The 19,746-nt window shown below is 45.3% G+C and overlaps 1 protein-coding gene across 1 annotated transcript in view; it reads right to left on the reverse strand.

Moving 5' to 3' along the window:
- Positions 1 to 9,420, reverse strand: part of Scamp1 (secretory carrier membrane protein 1) — a 77,008-nt gene extending 67,588 nt beyond the window's left edge. Inside the window, exon 1 of the mRNA XM_021180351.1 lies at positions 8,909 to 9,420. Within this exon, the coding sequence (XP_021036010.1) occupies positions 8,909 to 8,965 (57 nt within the window). The 5' untranslated portion in view covers positions 8,966 to 9,420. The remainder of the gene's footprint in view (positions 1 to 8,908) is intronic.
- Between the last annotated feature and the right edge of the window lie 10,326 nt (positions 9,421 to 19,746).

Consider the following 19,746-nt stretch of genomic DNA (forward strand, 5'->3'; position numbering starts at 1 on the left):
TGGCTGTCCTGGAGCTCACTCTGTAGACCAGGCTGGCCTTGAACTCAGAAATCTGCCTGCCTCTGCCTCCCAAGTGCTGGGATTAAAGGCGTGCGCAAACACCGCCCGGCTTTTTTTTTTTTTCAAGATTTATTTATTATATGTAAGTACACTGTAGCTGTCTTCAGACACCCCCGAAGAAGGCATCAGATCTCATTACAGATGGTTGTAAGCCACCATGTGGTTGTTGGGATTTGTCAGGACCTTTGGAAGAGCTGTCAGTGCTCTAAACCGCTGAGCCATCTCTCCAGCCCTTGGGCTGCTCTCTTATAAGGAACTGAGCCTCAGAGCAAGAACATGAGGCATCCTCTCTTGCTTACATGATCAGAGTCAACTCCAGTATCTGCTAGGTCGAGTAGAACATCAGAACATGTGCATTCACAAAATGTTATGGTGATGGAAATGGAGCGAAGCAGTCTCAAAACAGAGAGACTTCACACAAAATTCTCTACCACGGCATCGTTATTGAAGCACTCAGCTTCTGCTTGAATAACTCCATCAAGTGTTGGAGGAATTATATTTACGAAAGCACTACCAGGCTATTCTAATTGATTAAATAATCTCTATGTTGGGACAAACTCCACTTTTATGGAGAAAGCCAGTAAGCTTTGGATACTTTACCTAAAGCAGTAAGTAATCCGTTTGTTCACTTAACCAAGCAAGGAGACTTCAAGTACCTGATGGCAGCTCTACTTCTTGGTGGCCCTCCATCCACTAAATGCTCAGTGAGTGCTTATAAGGCTGTCTGCGACTTTCTTCAGGACCTTTCTCTGCTCTCACTGGACATGCTTACTATGTGCAAACCACCCTAACAATGTACTTAGCTAACCATGATCTTAGCTAACGAGAACAGTAACTAAATAACTGCACTATAGCAAAAGATTGTAGAATTATTAGTTTTTTGGAACCTGTCATTCATCATTAATCCAATACATATATCTTTAGCAACTACATCAAAGTGGTGAGTAATCATAATAAAAACAGTAAGGGACTAGGACACTATCTCAGTGTACAGCACCTGCCACAGAGGGAGGACTTGACTTCAAATGCCCAGAATCCAGGTAAAGCCAGGTGCAGTGCCCAGATCTGAATCCCAGTGTTTCTAGCAAGAGGGGAGACGGACACAGGAGAATCCACAGACACTGATGTCCACAGCAGCTAACAACAAGCCACTCTGTCTCCAACTAGGTGGAAGGAAAGAACTTACACCAAGGTTGTCTGTGACCTCCACAACAACGTCCATCACACATCCTGTCTACCCATATTCCCACAAACACAACATCATTTGCACACACCCACAAACATACAAAGAAAAGAACCACTAAGTTTATTAGATACACATTCAGTACTACAAAATATTAACCACACTTAAACATTTTTAATAATGTAAGCTGAAGAACAATTCAGTGTCCACAATCACTACCTCAAGCATGACTGCTGCTAACCCTATGAGCCTGTTCTAGCTTGCTTTCCTGCCGCTGTGATGGAGCATCCTTGGCCAAACCCACTCGGAGAGGAAAGCACTAATGGGCTTACAGGTTACAAGCCAGCACCGATGGGCTTGCAGGTTACAAGCCAGCACCACTGGGCTTACAGGTTACAAGCCAGCACCGATGGGCTTACAGGTTACAAGCCAGCATCACGGGAAACTAGGCAGGAGCTCAAGCAGAGAGCACAGGAAAACGCTGCTCACAGACCTGCTTCCTCTGGACTCCTCACCTATCTTCCTTCCACAACCCAGGACGACCTGCTCAAGATGGGGGATGGGGGTGGGGGGATGCCAACAGGGGCTAGACCCTCCTGCATCAATTAGCAATTAGAAAATGCCTCAAAGACATGCCTCAAGGATAGAGGCAATTTCTCAACTGAGTTCTCTTTGAAGGCATGTCAAATTGACAACTGGAGCTAACTATGACGATCCCTAAATAAAACTGTGCCTGAATGCTAGCTTTAAAAGGCACCGCAGCTTCTCACTGTACCATACTAAGTGTCCGCTGGACACAGAAAACACCCAACAGGGCTGAAGCATTTCTAAACAGAGCTGACCCTCAGTACCTGAAACTATTGAGCACCCAAGTACAGAAGGCCTGTCTCGAAAGCCAACTGTAGATATGGTTTTGTAGCATGCTTTGAACTCGCACAGTATTAATGAGAACTACTAAGAGACTTGTACCAGCAAGGCTGGTAGGAGGAGGTCCTTCAAAATGAGACCTGGCTTCTGACTCCCTCTGTTCAGTAGTGGGAAAAGACTTCTTGAGAGAGAACATTGAAAACCAGAAGAAGGCAGAGCTGGATCTAAAGCAAGGAACCCAGTAATTCTCCTCTGCACAGGGAGCTCCCGTGTACCTGATGGGAGCGGAACCTGCCCGAGGCAGCGACTGCTGGAAGCCTCCCACTCCTCCTCTACTGTATGGGAGCCTACCGAGCGCCCTCAGTACCTGGCTCACCATTTTATGCCAGGTACAGCTTTTTAGTCCACGGGTCTCTGGCAGGAGAGGCAGCCGTTCTTCTCAAGAAACGGAGTCTGGTTCCCGTCACCTCTTTTTTAAAATTCTAAGATGACTTGGGGCTTATTTTGACCAATAGCAGGAGTAGCTTATGACCCTATAACCCCTTAAAGCCCTCTTGTCCTCTTAGACACTGTGCCTTTGTGACTGCAGAGTTCAGGCTGTGCCCAGCAAAGACCCCACACAGGGAAAACATCACAACTGCTGGCCGCCCCAGCATCTCAGGGTGACAAGCAGGAGTAAACTGTAGGAACCTTAAACCACGCACTTAAGCTGTCAAAGACACATTCTTTTAAAAAAAGCTGTCAACTCTAGTTCAACCTGAGGATCACCAACAAGCAGCTGACTGCTGTGAAAGCTGCTATGTTTGGACTCTGTTTATACTAAATGGAAAACTGAGGCAGTGGTAAATAGTGCTGCGTTTTAATGGGCAGCACCTAACTCAAATATAATCCATAGCTCAAAAGTACTAGCCCGAGGACAACAGAGTCCAGACTCCGACAGTTGACATGGATGAATCACTGTGTCCCTAAGAAATATTGAAAGATAAGGTCTTCAAAATGTAGCTATTGCAGAAAAAATACTGAAGTCTTTTCGTAATGCCATCCAATCTCTAGATTCCAAATTTTAAATGGGTGGAGGAGAGAGATCACTGCAAACGTCACTATAAACATGAGACAAGACAGATGGCACCTTACATGTTACAAAATGAAAACAAGTGATACTAGGATCTGAATATATGCTCCCCCCCAATAAATGTGAAAACTTAAAGCTAAGGTGATAGTACTCAAGGTAGAGCCCTTAAGAGGTAGTTATGTCACAAGGGCTGTGGCCTCACAGACTGAATTAATGACCTTAAAGAGAGGACCCAGGAAGTGCCATCTCATGGGAGGCCTTTCTGAATGTGACATCTAAAGAACTATTGGTTCAGATACAACACTGAATCTGTTAGAGTCTCCATCTCGGACTCCCCAGCTTCTGGAGAGAAGAGCAAAATGACAAAATTCTTGTCCAGAGATCTTTCTTTAAAAAAAAAAAAATGCCCAGGCTGGCCTCAGATTCATGGTCCTCCAGTCTTCTCCAACCAAGGGAAGAGACTACAGGTGCTGGCTGCCCCACGAGGCTCAACTCAATTCTTAAGATACCATACCCTACATAAAAAGTAAGATCAGGGAGAAAGCTACTTTACAGGCTCTCTTTTAAAGATTACAGGGTCAGAGGACAGGACTTAGCTCTGCAGGAGAGCACTTGCTCAATGTGTTCAAGGCCCTGCGGTCCATCCTCTAGACTACAACAAAAGAAAAAAAAAAACTACAACAACAAAAAAGATTACAGTAGCAGCTGAGACATTCTGCAAGGCATTATAAATCACACTGTACCTATGTGTTTTTATACACACACATACCCATAATGAAGTCTAATTTATAAATTAGGTACTATTAGAGATCAATGACTAATAAAATAGATCATAACAACATGCTGTTTCTAGGAACTAGAGAGCTGGCTCCGTGGATAACATCCTTGGTGAGCATGCATGAGAATCTGAATTCAAAGCCTGGGCACTCCCATAAAAAGCCAGGCAATCCCAGCACTGGAGGCAGACACAGGAAGATCTCTGGGCCAGCTGGTCTAGCCAATCATAGAGCTCCAGGCTCATGGACAGACCATGACTCCAAACCTAAGGTAGAGGATGGCAAGACAGCCAAGCCTGTGAAGGTACTTACATATAAGCTTGACAGCCTGAGTTTGTTCCTCGGACCCATGCAAACATCAAAGGAGACAGCCAAAGTTGTCCTCTGACCTCCACACATACACAGTGGCATATGCACACAAACACACATACATGGTAATAATGAAAATTTTAAAATAAAAAGGATTAGAGAAAAACACATGTGCAATAGAAAAAACAAAAAAAAAAACAAAACCCACTAAAATTTAGATAAGCTTGGTCTAGACCAAGAACAAAGCACCTGATACTGGTAAGGAACTGAATACTAGCACCTTATCAAAGCCACCAAGCACTGAGCACTCTCTGCATGCTTCCACACAGTCCTCAGGTCCTGGGAGGGACTGCTCCATATGGAGCACACATGTTCTAGCAGTTCCGGTTAGTTACTGCTGCTGGCATGAAACACCATGTCAAAGCAACTTGGGGAAGAAAGGGTTTATTTCAGCGTACACTTCCAGGTACCCGTCCATTACTGAGGGAAGTTAGGGCAGGAATCTAGAAGCAGTGGCTGACAGGGAGACCACTGAGGAGATCTACTTACTGGTTTGCTCCCCATGGCTTGCTCGGCCTGAGCTAGGCCCTCCCACATCCATCACTGAGAAAATGTTCTACAGCAGTGGTTCTCAGTCTTCCTAATGCTGTGACCCTTTAAATGCAGTTCCTCGCGTTGTGGTGACCCCAGAAAATAAAATTACTTTGTTACTACTTCATAGCTGTAATTTTCTACTGTTATGAATCCTAATATCTAGCACGCAGTATATTTGATATGCGACCCCCCCCAAAGGGGGCTCAACCCACAAGATGAGAACCACTGCTCCACAGCCTTGCCTATAGCTCAAACTTACAGAGACATTTTCTCAATTGCGGTTCCCTCCTCTCAAATGACTCGAACCTGTATCAAGCTGACATAAAATTAAGACACTTTATCCGACTTTAGGAAATATTGTGCTGAGGCTTAAAGACTCTAAGTGACTTTCCTAGGAGTCACAGCTGATTAGTGATAAAACCAGAACAAAGACCCTTTTCAAACCTTTTCAAAGCCCAGAGCTCACACTTAAACCTCCCTTCTGCTCCCACTCCACAGAGCCTCAAGTCTCAGCTCCTAATTAAGAGTAAGGAGCAGAGCTAGCCAACAATTCCTGCACAAACCTGGGGACCCGAGTTTGAGCCCCAGGAATCCACATAAAGGTGGAAGGGGGAAACTGCACAAATCTGTCCTCTGACCTCCACGTGCACACTGTAGCACTGGCAGTCTGTTCACACACACACACACACTCACACACACACTGACACACACATACACTCACACACACACAGTAAGACATTTTTAAAAACAAGCAACCTTATAAGGAACTACCAACAATGGACTAGGTACCTGGACACCATACAGTCTAACACCAAACACAGAAGCCATCTCACTATCCACAGACCTAACCAAATATATCTCATGATGTATCCAAGCTCTCAATTCTGATTCTCCTGATGTCTTAAATGTTACTTCCATTATTTATCTAATTCAATTACATGAAGTCAGAAAAACATATTAGAAAGCCTAAAGATATCTTTGCCCCTTATTAATGTCGTCCTCTGAACAAGCGTCCCTCCCCCCACCCTTACTCACTTATTTAACTTTTGATCAACTACAGAAGTCTCTGTATTGGCCTCTGCTGGTTATTAAACACTCCTTTCACCCTGCAGACACGCCTGACCTCTGAATTAGACCAGTATCCACCTGCCTGACCTCTGAATTAGACCAGTATCCACCAAATGAGGAATGCTGCTCCAATATCTGTTGGTTAAGTGGAAACTGAACCGGGCAAGGCACATATAGCAACTGTTCCCAAGCTACACATTGAGTATGCAAAAATAATAATAATAATAATAATAATAATAATAATAATAATACTTTTATTTTATTCTACTTTGGGAGACAGAGTCTCCCCATGTTAGCTCTGGCAGGCCTACAACTCACTACATTAACCATGCTGGCTTCAAACTTGGCAATCCTCCTGCCTCCACATCCCAAGTGCTGGGATCAGGCATGCATTTCTATGCACATCCCTTTTCTGGCTTTAAAATCACATTTTAACAATTCAAAAACAATGGGGTTTCTTTGTTTTTTATAAATTTCACAAAATTTAATATTGTTTTGGATTACCATATATTTTTAGTTCTTTCAACTTCCTTATACATAATAAAAGACCCTGAAATGTCATAAAGCCATTCACTAGGCCTACCACAGTCACTGGGGTAAAACAGGCACTCAATGAAGGCATGTGAACTGAAGCCAGCAAAGCAATAAAATCAAGTAAGCCTTAGATCATCCTAGGAGATTCAATTCTGAATGATTTTCAGGACATGACTCAAATAAAGATGTTTACAAAAGTTTCCTAACACAACAGTGCGGGGCGAAAACAACATCCCAGAGGCCTGAGGTGTGCTGACAAAGGCCGCTAATCCAATGATCAGGAGTTCAAGGCCAGCTTTTGCTACAAGAGTCTCAAAACCCAAATACACAAACCAACACCAAGAAGGAATGAACTATGGATCATGGATAACAAAATGTCAACACCAAGATTTAAAAAGAAAATCAACCAGAAAGTAACAGTAAGAATCCTGGGAACTCTGTAAACAAGGGCATGAAAAAGAAATAGTATTTCAAAAGTCACTTCTACCCAAAATGAAGCAGAGGAAAAACAACCTCCTGTAGACACAAAGGTGCCTTTGAGAGACAGAAGGGTAACTAGTTACAAATGCAAAGATAAAGCCAGGGACACTGTCTGTGGTGTGACAGTCACTACAAGTGGAGAACCACAGTACAAATACTCAGCCAAACCTCCTTAGACACAAATTATCCAGACTTTAGAACATTCTATGGACTTGGATAATCACTGTCCTGAATGCATCTCCTTACAGAAACAGAAAATGCTAATCATTTTCTTCCATGATTAATACTTAAAACCTGCGTGCGTTTAGAATTATCACAGCAACCTTATGCCCAGCAGAAACGGGAGGTGTCATGGTAACATCACATATTACAAAATATCAATTTGTGATAAGAAGCCAGGATCTTGCCCTAACAAGAGACTAATACGAAAAGAACCGTGAACTGGATGACCAGATATAAAACCAACAGCCTTGTGGTTAGATGCTTAAAAACAGCATCACTGAATTATCTAAGTTAGGAGAGACTAATGGGCTCTTAATGTTTCATCTTTAATTATTTTTAAATGACACTCACTTGACAAATTATGAAATGTTTCTTTTGGATATCCATAATATCAGAATAATCCAATTTTTCACTACATGGAAGTGAGTCCAAAATGAAACAAAAACTTCAGGGGGGTTGAGGGAGCGTGGACCACCCTTTAAAATGTACCTGAGCGTTTTATCTGCGATTACAGCGTTTAGCAGGCTGAGGTAGAAGGATAGAAAGTTCCAAAGCCAGGTACACTACCTAGTGAGACCCTGCCTCAAAACAACAATGAAAACCAAAACAAAAAGGCAAATGAATAGATCGGGGAGAACCGGGTGTTGAAAGTTACAGTCAACTCAACCATAACAGCTTTCTTTGGAGTTTTGCAAAATGAGTCCAGCTGTCAGGTATAAGGGGGATAACTTCATTAAAACATGAGGTTAAAACCATCAGAACAGGGGTGCTTTTTGCTTCAATATTGCAGGTAAGCCACAAAAGGACTAAAAAGAGGTAAACCCAACAGGCCAGAAGCAGCACTTGGGTGCCCACAAATTAGTTCCTACTTCACCTTTGAGACTACAAATTAAAGTTTGAGCTGCACACAGTCAGAGAAATTAAGAAAGAACTAACCAAGCCAACAGTTGGAAGAAATTGCCTTGCTATGCCTCACAGTCTTTAAGAAAACCAAAGTACTTTTCAAGGCAAAGTTCTCGGACGCGGCATTAAATTTTAGAGCAGATGACTAACATTTAAATGGCCTGCCTAGGTATTTATTTCTGTGCCAAGCCCTTCCGAGGCTGGGGATCAGGTCCACTCCATGAAGGAAAGAGCTCACTCACGTGAGGAACGGAATCCTCAAACAGCTCGGATCCCCGGTGACGCACTCCCAGCTTGGAAAATGGCCCAGGGTCCACCTCCCTAACAGCAGCTAGGTGGGGAGATGCCCGCGTGCACTATTGTTTCCAGATGTTTATTTATTTTTAACTTCTGTTTGATGCCAATTCCCCTAAGCTGGGCCCGGTGGGGAGGGGAGCCTCTGGCAGCGCCACTGGTGGCTCTGGGAGCAACCGAGTTTCGATAATAAAAACATCCCTTTATCCTTTTATCGCAGCGTCCGTGTATCCGCGCCTCTCTCCCGCACACCTCGGCCGTCACCGGCACGCAGCGCCGGTGCCAGGTCCCCATGACAACCCCAGCCCGGGGCGCCCTGGCCTCCCGGCCCCCGCCCCGCGGCCCGCCGCGCCGACCAGACTAGTGGCGGCCACACATGCCCCGCTCCGCTCCGGACCCGGCTCCCGGTCCGGCCGGTCCGCGGCCCGGTGCGAGCCTCCAGGCTGGTGGCGCGGCCAGTGACGCTGCGTCCCGAGACCCTCCCGGCAGGGCCTCCGCGGCCACCGCGACGCCCAACGCGGGCCAGGGCCGCGGCCGGGCGCTCACCTTGAACGGGTTGTTGAGATCGGGATCCGCAAACGGGTTGCTGTCAAAATCCGACATTGCCCCGGCACTGCGCGTCACCCACCCGAGCCCGGCGCCGAGACACAGACGAGGCGAGGCCGCCGCCCCCCTGCGCGCTCACGTCGCCGCCGCTGCCGCCGCCGCCGCCGCCGCCGCACAGATCCGGGTGCAGCTCGCGGGCCACCGAGCCGGCCGTGCCACTGAGCATGCCCGGTGCGGCGGAGGCCCGCGGCGCCCAGCCATCCGGCCGTCCCTTCCCGCCTGGATCTGCGCTCCGGGCTCTGCCTCCGACCGAAGGGCGAGCGCAGGCGGAGGGCAGGTTCCAAGCCCGGGGCCGTGGACCCACCTAGTGCGGCTTGGGGAAGGGGTGATGGCCTGTGTAGGGGAGGACAGTGCGCTCAGGTCCCACGTGGCAGGTGTGGGAGACAACACTTGGAGGGCGAGGAGCTGAGGTGCGAAAACATCCGCCGCAGACACCAAAGATTCCAGATCCCAGAGCGGATAGGAACCCTAAAGCAATTTAAAACATCGTTGCCCGACACACCCCAACCTGGGAAACCCAGCCGGTCCTCCGATCCCAGGTTACTGCGAAGTCACGGAAAGCGGCTTCGCGCTGAGGATCCGGAGTTGCTCCAAGAAAATGCAACATTCACTGCGGGTCCCAGCCTCTGTCTCCCATCTCCTTCCCTACTCATAAATGATGGGGGGGGGGGGGTGGAGGCGGGGGGCGCGTGGGACGGCCGAGTAGGTGGCAGAGTCTATCGACCCAGACCCTCAAGTTACTGATAATGGAAGAGAAATTGTTGACTTTTATTTTCAGGCATTTGGATGCAGAATACACACCTCCTAATATTTGCCTTTTTTCTTCCAAGTGCCGGGAATGATTATCGAAAACTACAGTAAATGACATATCAGTCATTGCACCACCCGGAACTTGTTGAGAGGACATGGCTTTCTCAACTCTATCCTTCCTTCCACTTTTAACAGAAGGGCACTTGGGTGGACCTATGAAAACCCAGAATTATTTTTATTTGGCAGGGGCCTAAGAACTGGAAAAACCCAGATCTAATTATCCGTAGCTTTTTGAGGGCCTAGCGCTAGGCAAAGTCACCTAGGCAATAATAACTTTCCCCAATGTGTAAGCGCACCCACCCACCCACGCACAACTTGCTGTAGTCTGGTAGAATCCAGGTTGGGATGACAAAGCAGCTGCTTCTAAGGCAGCCAACTAATTAGGAAGTAGGCATCCAACAGTGATCACCACAAGGTGGAAAGAATCTAAGATTGGGGGCTCTGCTCCCAGATCCTCGGCAGCTGCCTGTACCTGGTTCTGACTCAGGGTTCAGCACCTGTTGAAATCCAAGTTACTTTGTGCTCCTGTGCTAACCTCTCTGAGTGTTAGAGGCTAAAGAATAAGTATGAAAAACCGCGTAAAACGTGCCCTGCATGTCTTTAAATCCAGGCAAATATTGGCTGAATGTGTGCAAACAGCGAGGGTACCTGCCCTGCTCCTTGTTCTGTGGTTTGTCTCATCTCTCCTGAACCTGACCTTATCCAGCTGATTCCCATTGTTTGGGCTCTCGATCCTTCCAAGGATCCCCCAGATGACTCGAGTATTCAGTATCTATTATACTTACCTTCTGTATTCCAAGCCCATGAAGATCAGCTGAGCATGCAATGCCTGGTGGAAATTTCCAACTGTACTCTCTCTTGCTCTTTTTTTTTTTTTCTTTAAGCTAAAGATGCACTCACTGCTCCAGCCCCACAGAGTTCCTGGGCTGACACCCAGGCCTGTGTGTCTCCTCGCCCCGAGAGTTTGCATTAGGGTTCCCAAACAGGGACCCTACATCTTCATTTTTAAAAAGGTCTTTATATAAATGTTATTGTGTATAAATTCCTAAAACAGGTTCAAAACATAACTATGGGCTGTTATGATTTTGTTTCCTAGTACTGGCATTAAAATACCCTGGCAGAAAGCAATCCCAACAGAAAGGAGGTCTATTCGGCTCACATTTCAAGTTGTCTATTTTTTCAGTACATCAAGACAGGAACTTGGAGCAGCTAACAACTCAAATGTAAGGAATGATGGTGCACGAGAGGGCCTGGCTCTTCCTATATCAATTAGCATAACCAAGCCAGTCCTGTGCAGCATGCCCATTGGCCAAACTACTTAGGCACTCCCTCATGAAGCCCCTCCTTCCCAATGGTTCTATGTGTGTCAGACTGACAACCGGAACCGTCCATGGATTTGGCTTGACTTTGCTTAGTGGTGGTGCTTTTGTCTTCTCCTACCAACTTTGTATTCTCAACATTATTACGTACACTCTAATGCCACACCTATCCCTCGGTCTTGTCAACCTTCTTAAGCTCTTGCTGTCCTGACACGGGAGAAACAGGGAATGACCCATGTCCCCAGTCTGTTTTCCTCTCTGGGACATGTGCAACCTTTACTAAGTAAGCTGTGTACTTGCCAAGGTGACTGCCTAGGGTTTCTTCACCATGACACAGAAATATTGTCACTTTTTATTTGAACGGTGATGGTAGAGTGGGGGAGGGGCTTGAAAGCATGGCCTAATGGAAATCCCTCCCCATTAACTGTTTCTCCAGCATTATTTTGAAAACTGCAAGACTCGTGGCGTACTCTGTGAAGGGCCTCCCTCACTCATTAGTTGTTCTGAAACCAGACATACAGGTCCAGGAAAGACCCTGACCCTTTCGAATCAGGACAGGTCCAGTCATTTAGGGATGCACTTTAATCTGGTCATTAGTAGGGGAGGAAGTGAATTGGGAGATGGGAAACAGGCTGCTGCTTTTCCTAGACTCTGCCTCCTGAATTGGGCAGGCCAAAAAATGACTCAGAATTGGTTTGGGGGTCTCAGCTATTTGTGACGTGGGTCATAGCACCTTTCCCATCTGAGTTTCCAAGGCTAGCCCATCACCAATTAACCTTTCTTTCTTTTGGGAAGGGGTGGCTTGGGCTCCTGAGCCCTCTAAGTGCTAGGATCACTGGCTTGCACCACTCACCCAGTTTAACAAGTATTTCCTGAACCCTACTGAGAGGCAAGCAGTGTTCTAGATGCTGTGGATAACACAGTTTACCAGATACAAGAGGAGGGCCTGTGGAAGCCATCGAGACACCTCAGCAGATAAAGGTACTTGCCACACAAGCCTAGCAACCCGAGTCCAATCCCCAGAACCCACATTCCACAAAGCTGTTCTCAGACCTCCTGGCATAAGAGAGAGAATGAAAGAGTATGTCATCACCACCGCCCATTGTTCTCCGGAAGCATGTGCACAAGTGGAAGTCAGAGGACGATTCGGGCCTTGCTCCCCTTTTCCCATCAGATTAATTCCAAGGATTAAATTCAGGTTATCAGCCTTCGAGGCAGGCAAATTCGCCTGCTGAGCCATCTCACTGGCTCCTTATTCCCAACTTTTACTAGGTGTGTAGAACTGGAGTGGTATTGTTTAAAAAACGATATGTAAAGCACTTCTGTTTGGCTTTGGGATTACTGTTTATTTGTTTGGGTTTTTTATATGTATGAGTACTTGCATATGTATGTATGTATGTATATGTACACCATACTAAGAACTTGTGCTTGGTGCCCATAAAGGCTCCCCTGGCACTGGAGTTAGAGATGTTTGTGAGCTGCCATGTGGGTGTTGGGGACCAAGCTGGTCCTCTACACACGGGCAGCAGGTGCTCTTAACAGCTGAGCCATCTTTCCAGTTCTTTTATTTGCTTTTTGGGATAAGGTCTCATTACTTAGCCCTGGCTGCCCTGGAATCACTGTGTAGATCAGGCTGGGCTTTCAACTCAAAGATCTGTCTGCCTTCTGAGTACTGGGATTAAAGGGGTGAGCACAATACCGGAATTTTTTTTTTAAAGGATCTGCTTTTCCCCTTTTCACACAGAAAAGCCAACCAACAATCAGTGAGAATAGACTTTATCAAATCTTAGGTCCAGCTCCTTATCTGTACTTTCTCTGTTCCAGGAAGCATCCTCGTTTAATTCTTCCCTTCCCCTACAAATTCCGTAAAATCTTGTCAGGATATTTATTGTCCTGACCATAGCGATATCTTCATGTTGCACCCCCGCCACTGGACCACAGCACCTGGAAAGCAAGAACTGTATGTTTTCATCATTGTGTCTTCTCCTCCATCATCTGGAGCAATGCTACCAAGAGCGGGCAGAAAGAAGGGAGGGGAGACAGGAAAGAAGAAAAGAGAGAAGGAGGGAGGGAGGGAGGGAGGGAAGGAGGGAGGCACAGTTTCATCTGGGGCTTCTCTTCTTTGCTGACATTATGGAAATTCCTTCTGAGTAGCTATTCCATTGCAAATGTTCTGTGATTGAATTGCTCCCTTGACTAAAAACTTTCTCAATCTTGGTGACCATAAGCAAAGCAACAAATTCACTACCATTAAAGGCCCTCCCGATGTAGCCTCAACCTGTGCTTCCAGCCTTACTGTTGCCTTTATTTATGCATCTCCTTCCCCTTATTATGGTTTCCTCCTCCTCTTATTCTTTTTTTCCTTCACATTTTCATATTCAAGTCTTGAAACTTGAGTTGTTGGTTTGTTTGTTTGTTTTTTTCCCAAACTCAAGCTGGTCTTGAAGTCCAGCCCAACAGTGGATCATAAAAGCAGTTGAATGAGCTATACCCAGCACATTTCTAAAAGCAAACAGAAAACATCTAAGCTTATGGTTTACAATAAACACAACATTCACAAAACTTGTTCTGGTTGCGGGCTGGTGGACGTCTCCCTTAAAGCTTGCCTCCCCCCTTGGGGACTGCTCTAACTGAAAGCCTCTCCATGCTAGATCGATGCTTTAGTTCATTATCGTTACTGGTTCTGTTTTTAATTCCTAGTACTCATTACAGTATCTGGCAAGACAATTATTTTTGCTTGTCAAATGAATCAGACTGAATGAAAGGCATTTTGGAATTAAAGGCTGCAGGGATCCACCAACAGCACATAAACAAGGCGAGCCTGCACCCTCCACAGCATCACAGCACTGCACGGGCTTTGCATGGCAAGGACACGCTGTTCCCTCTCGACTGGCACGTGAATCACTGTAGAAAAACTCTGGGTTCAGTTTTTGCCAAAATTAAGAAGAGTCAATGACACACTCTTGGACTTGTGGACTTCATGAGCCTCTTTCTTTACGAATTAGATAGCAGCAGTCACTTTCTTACAGCAATAGGAAGCAGACTACACAACTGCCTTCTAGGTTGTACGTCCTCAGTCAAACTGGTCATCCTCCCAGTCTACAGTCTGTACCGCTCACCATGACCACCTAGTGTAGTTAGGACACGAAGCATCCCCCAACAGCTCAGGAACAGAAGACTTGGTCCTTATAAGTGACATCCACCCACGGGGCTTTGGAGAGATAAATGGAGCATGGGGGGACTCTGCTTCGACATTATTTTGTCCATGGATTCAGATTTTTGAAAGGACTATTGGGAGCTGATCAACCCGTGGAAGATAGCCCATGGAGAAGTAGATCACTGAAGGCAGCTCCCTTCTTGTCTGGCTCTCTCTCTGCTTCTTATACACTCTAAAGTACATGGCTTCACTCCAGAGCATTCTCTCTGATGGTCAGCCTCACTGAGACCCACAGCAATGGAACCAGCTGGCCATGGAGTGAAGTCAAAAATCAGTTTTCCTCCTTTTAACTTTTTCCCCAGGTATTTGTAATCATGGTCACTAACTAACCACCCATCTCTTGCACTTGGACCAATGCAGTAGCCTTTTAATTAGTGTCTAGATTCTGCCCTTGACCCACCCCCAACAACTTATTGTCAAGACAGTGACAAATGGTTTCCTGTAAAATCTAAATTTTGACATGCCACTCAGCCACTGTGATCCCCTCTGGATCACAGGAAAAGTTGGCTGATTAGACTGGAGAGATAGTTCCGTAGTTAAAATTATTTTTGTACAAGAGTGAAGACCAGAATTTGAATCTCCAGATGGCATGCGCGCACACACACACACACACACAAAATGCCCAGTGAGTTCAACAGTCCCACCTTGCACTTACAATGAGGAGACAAGGATACGCAAAGTAAGCTGGCTAGCAAAATTAGTCATGTTGGCAAGCTGTCGATTTGAGGAGAGATCCTGCTTCAGTGGAAGGGGAAGGGAACAACAGGCTGCACAGCTTTGGGATTGACCTGACCGGGGGCTGTGGGAAACAGACAAATGATAGACTCCTAAGGAAAGCTGGGAGGAATGGGCCATGGGTCCTGATGGAGATGCACCAGCAGCCCAGGGCCTCAGTAGATTTATGAAAGATAGCTGAAAGAGGGAGCAGGTTGGCCAGTCTTGATGGAAGGTCTTTGTAGGGGAGCAGGCTCAGGCTGCTATCATCCAGAAGGAGGATGCTATGCACACACTTTCTGCACACACTGCCAATATGCTCAAGTCATGACTTCACACTCACCCACATCGAGGAGCAAGAAAGGAGGGTTTCTAACATCAAACCCAGGCCTCCACATGTACATATACCTACAGATGTGTGCAATTGAGCACAGGCAAAACATACATATCATACACACAAGCACACACATGCAAAACGGGACTTAGCATCCTTACAGTGGGTCTTGCAAGGATCTGTGGGGTCAAGGTCCTATGCATAGGGCTTATCAACCCTCTAATTTCATTTCTTTTCGGTATTCTGGACATCATTCTGGCCCAACTACCCTGAATTCTTCATGGTATGGTATCTACTCCTAGCAAGGTATGGGTCAATAAGTACAAAAATAGCAGTCTTGGTCCACTTAAGCTGTCATAACAAAATACCACATATTGGTTATTTATAAACTACAGGGCCTCCTGCTCATAACTCCAGAGGCCAAGACCTACAGGATCAAGGAATTTGTGAGTTTAGAATCTATTGAGATCTCATTCTGCTTCATAGATATTGTTTCTTTTGTGTTTTGTTTTGAGAGTTGATTTGTTTTGGAATATATATATATTCCAAATATATATATATTCCAAAACAAATATATGATATATATAAACAAATATATATAAACAAATAAATATATATATTCTAAAACACACACATATAGATATAGATATAGATATATAGATATATAGATATTCAGTTGGTTCAGGCTCTCAGGTATCCCAGGCTAGCCTCAAACTTAAGAGTAGAGAAAAACCTTGAACTTCTTATCTCCCTATTCCCCACTTCCTAAAGCTGGGATCACAGGCGTGCATCACTGCACCAGGTTTATGCAGTGCTGAGGATTGAATCCAAGACTTTCTGCATTAGGGACAAGCATTCTATCCCAAGAAGCTATGTCCCCAACCCTCTACTTCACAGATGGTGACTTCTTGCTGCTTTTTTGTTTTTCTCTTCACAGGTTAAAAAGGTACAATCTTCAAATATTCCCTCATAACTTGTCTCCTAGTGCCCCCGCTCTCAAAGGGAGTTCATTGAAAGTGGTTTCAGTACACGAACTTTGAGGGCCACTGAATCTATACCTTAGCACCAACTACAGAGCTCAGTGTATTTTCTTGACTGGTTTGCATAAAACTTTATAGTGAAGACATCCTCATCGTGCAGAACAGATATTATTGACATCTGTGTGCATATATGCATGCATACTATATTAGTTTAAGGTCCTTCAGAGAAACAGAACGTGTGTGTGTGTGTGAGTGTTAATTAGAATGGCTTTCAGGCTGTGGTCAGCTAGTCCAATAATGGTTGTTTACCAACAGAAGGTCTAAGAATCCAGTGAGTTGTTCAGTCCACAAGTATCTCAAGTGTTGTCTTCATTATACATCAGAATCGCAAAGAAATAGGCTCTTGAAGGAGTGGACTTGCCAGCAAGAGCTAGAGCAAGCAAGCAAGCAAAGATCAGAAAGCTTCTCCTTTCATGTTCTTTATGTAGGCTGTCACCAGAAAATGTGGCCCTGATTAAAGGTGGATCATCTTCCTACCTCAGAAGATCCATATTAAAGGGAGGTCTTCCACTTCCAATAACTTAATTAAGAAAAAAATCCCTCACAGGTGTACCCAGCTGCGCCAGGACCCGCCGGCATGAAGCCAAACAACTTCTGAGAGGGGATGAGGGTGATTATTGGAAAGGTAGAAAGAAGATGCAAATCAAGAGTTAGATTTGGGAGGGCTGCAGGTCAATACCATGTCAACCTCGAGTTTATTTTTCTTAGTGTTTTTATACTTCACAGTCCTGTGGGAAGCAAGGCCACAAGGTAACAGAAACAACTGCTGTAACGTATACGCATAAGACATCTGTTCTCCTCCTGAAGCCTCCCTGTTCCTTCTGCTAAGGTCAATAGAATCTTCAGCCCCTCACCGTGAGCCTCAGGTATACCTCCTTGTATGGTTCCATGCCTTAGCAGGCCCGGAAATCTGCCAACAGACCCTGACCTGTCTTGACTCTACCTGACAGGCAGACTTGTCATTTCTTTTTTCTTTTATCTTTTTTCCTCTCTGCTTCAGAGAAATGGCCCCTGACACCCAGCTAGTTGAGTTTTAGTTAACTCCAGATGTGATCAAGTTGATGTCAAGAAGGGCCGTCACATATGCTTACACATAAATATTAAGGAGGAGTCTGACTAATGATCACTTAGCGTGTTTAAGTTTTGCACATGACAGTCTTTGGATTGGAGATATTGCAGTATTTAGACTATACTGCATGCTCCATTTACCTATATGTAGGGAGTCAGAAATGAGGACTATGAACATTTTTATCTAAGCATTTTTATTCAGCTTCGGAAGTTGCTTTTTTTTTCACTAGAAATTATATAATTATACTTTATATTCCTTAATGGATATGCAATTTCATCTTTGAAATCTTTAAAGTAAGAGTGCCTTACAATTCTGAAGGTGTAAATTAGGAATAACTCTCCAGGGGACTTGGTGAGGACAGAAAACAATCAAGCAGACCAACCGTCTTCTGATTTCCCAAAAGATAAGTCTCCCAAAGCGGATTCTTTTTAAAGGAAAAACAAAAAAGTGGGGGATGTTTTCAGGTTCTCTCTTTCTGATATAATGCTTAGAATTTAAAGAGAACTTAGGTTCTTTAGAATGGCTATTATCTGCCCTATTTCACTGGAGGAGAGAGAAGAGACAGCTAAGATGCCTTCGCTGTTGGAATGTGGAAGCACGCATGCGCTGGAGCCTCACAGGCTGTTTTCTCAGAGAGCTGCACACTCTGAGAGGTGAATACTATTGGCCCCATTTTACAAGTGAGAAACTGGGAAGGCCGAAGAGCAACGTAAAACTGAGTTATTTTTAGAATCACCATGAGAAACAGCTCCGTGTCTGTGGAGCTTCGTATTGGTTGCCCTTACATTCCACACTGATGGTTTGTTTAGCTCTTTATTCATTTTGAGAGAAGGTATCATGGCACCCAGGCTGGCCGCAGACTCACCAAAGCATGAGCAGCGCCTAGGGCAGCTGTTTCCCTATATTCATGTCTCAGGAAATCTCACCATTCCACTTTCCTCTTGGCACGGCTTTGGTCCCCTGTTCAAACTCTCAGTACCCAATACAACATCACACATATGGTAGAAGCTGAATGATCCCATGGATAGATAGGTGGATGAATACATGGACAAATGAAAGTAAAGAGTTAAAAAGTAAAGCAAGTGTGTATTTGTGTGCGAGTGTGTGCATGAGAGAGAGACAGAGACGGAGAGACAAAGAATATGTATGCATGTTCAGGTGTACTTAACTGGGTACACTCAGCTCTCTCTCTCTCTCTCCCTCCCTCTCTCTCTCTCTCTCTCTGTGTGTGTGTGTGTGTGTGCGTGCACACCTGTCTGTCTGTCTGTCTGTCTGTCTGTCTGTCTGTCTGTCTGTCTGTCTATGTGTGTGCATCTGTCCAGAGGTTGACTTCGGGTATGTTCCTCTATTGCTCCCTGTCTTAGAGGATTCTTTTGTTATGATAAAAGATCATGAGCAAAAGCAACTTCCAGTAGAAAGAGTTTCACCTCACAGCTGGTCCGTCATCCAGTGAAGTCAGGGCAGGAATCTGGAAGCAGGAAGCTTACTGGCTTGCACCCTGTGGTCTGCACTGCCTGCTTTCTTAGCCCTGGCGTGGCACCATCCAGAACCCGCTGGGCCCTCCCACATCAATCACTGATTGAGAAAGTGGCCTACAAGCATCCCTGCAGGGCAATGTTATGGAAACATTTCTCAACTGGGATGCCCTCCTCCCAGATAGATCTAGGTTTGTGTCACGTTGAAAAAAACCCAACCAGCACACCCCTCATTTTATTTATTCTATTCTTTCTTTCTTTATTTGAAACAGGGTCTCTCAGTGAGCCTGGAGCTCACTTCAGAGATCTGCCAGGCTCTGCTTCCCAGACATGGACCAATACCCAGCTTCTAACATGGGTACCGGGGGTCTGAACTCGGGTCTCTGTGTTCACGTGGCAAGCACTTTACCCACAGAGCCCTCTCCCCAGCATTAAAATTACATTTTCATTCTCAGAAGATTACTACTCACCTGACAAGTTTTCTAATTCCTTTTTATGACCTGCCCGATTAATTGTAGTTTTAACTACAATTCTGAATTGTATGACATATACTTTACAGAGTATAAGAAAGTTATAGTAAACATTTTTAAAGTTTTTATAATGAAATTTGCACCAAAAATAAAATTAGGAAATCATTTCTTTTTCCCTTTGTTTGTTCTGCTACTGGCTTGCACCAGAAGATCAGCAACTATAAATTAAGAACAAAAACTTTGCCGGGCGTGGTGGCGCACGCCTTTAATCCCAGCACTCGGGAGGCAGAGGCAGGCGGATTTCTGAGTTCGAGGCCAGCCTGGTCTACA

This window comes from Mus caroli, chromosome 13 (assembly GCF_900094665.2).
Source record: "Mus caroli chromosome 13, CAROLI_EIJ_v1.1, whole genome shotgun sequence".
NCBI classification, from domain to species: domain Eukaryota; kingdom Metazoa; phylum Chordata; class Mammalia; order Rodentia; family Muridae; genus Mus; species Mus caroli.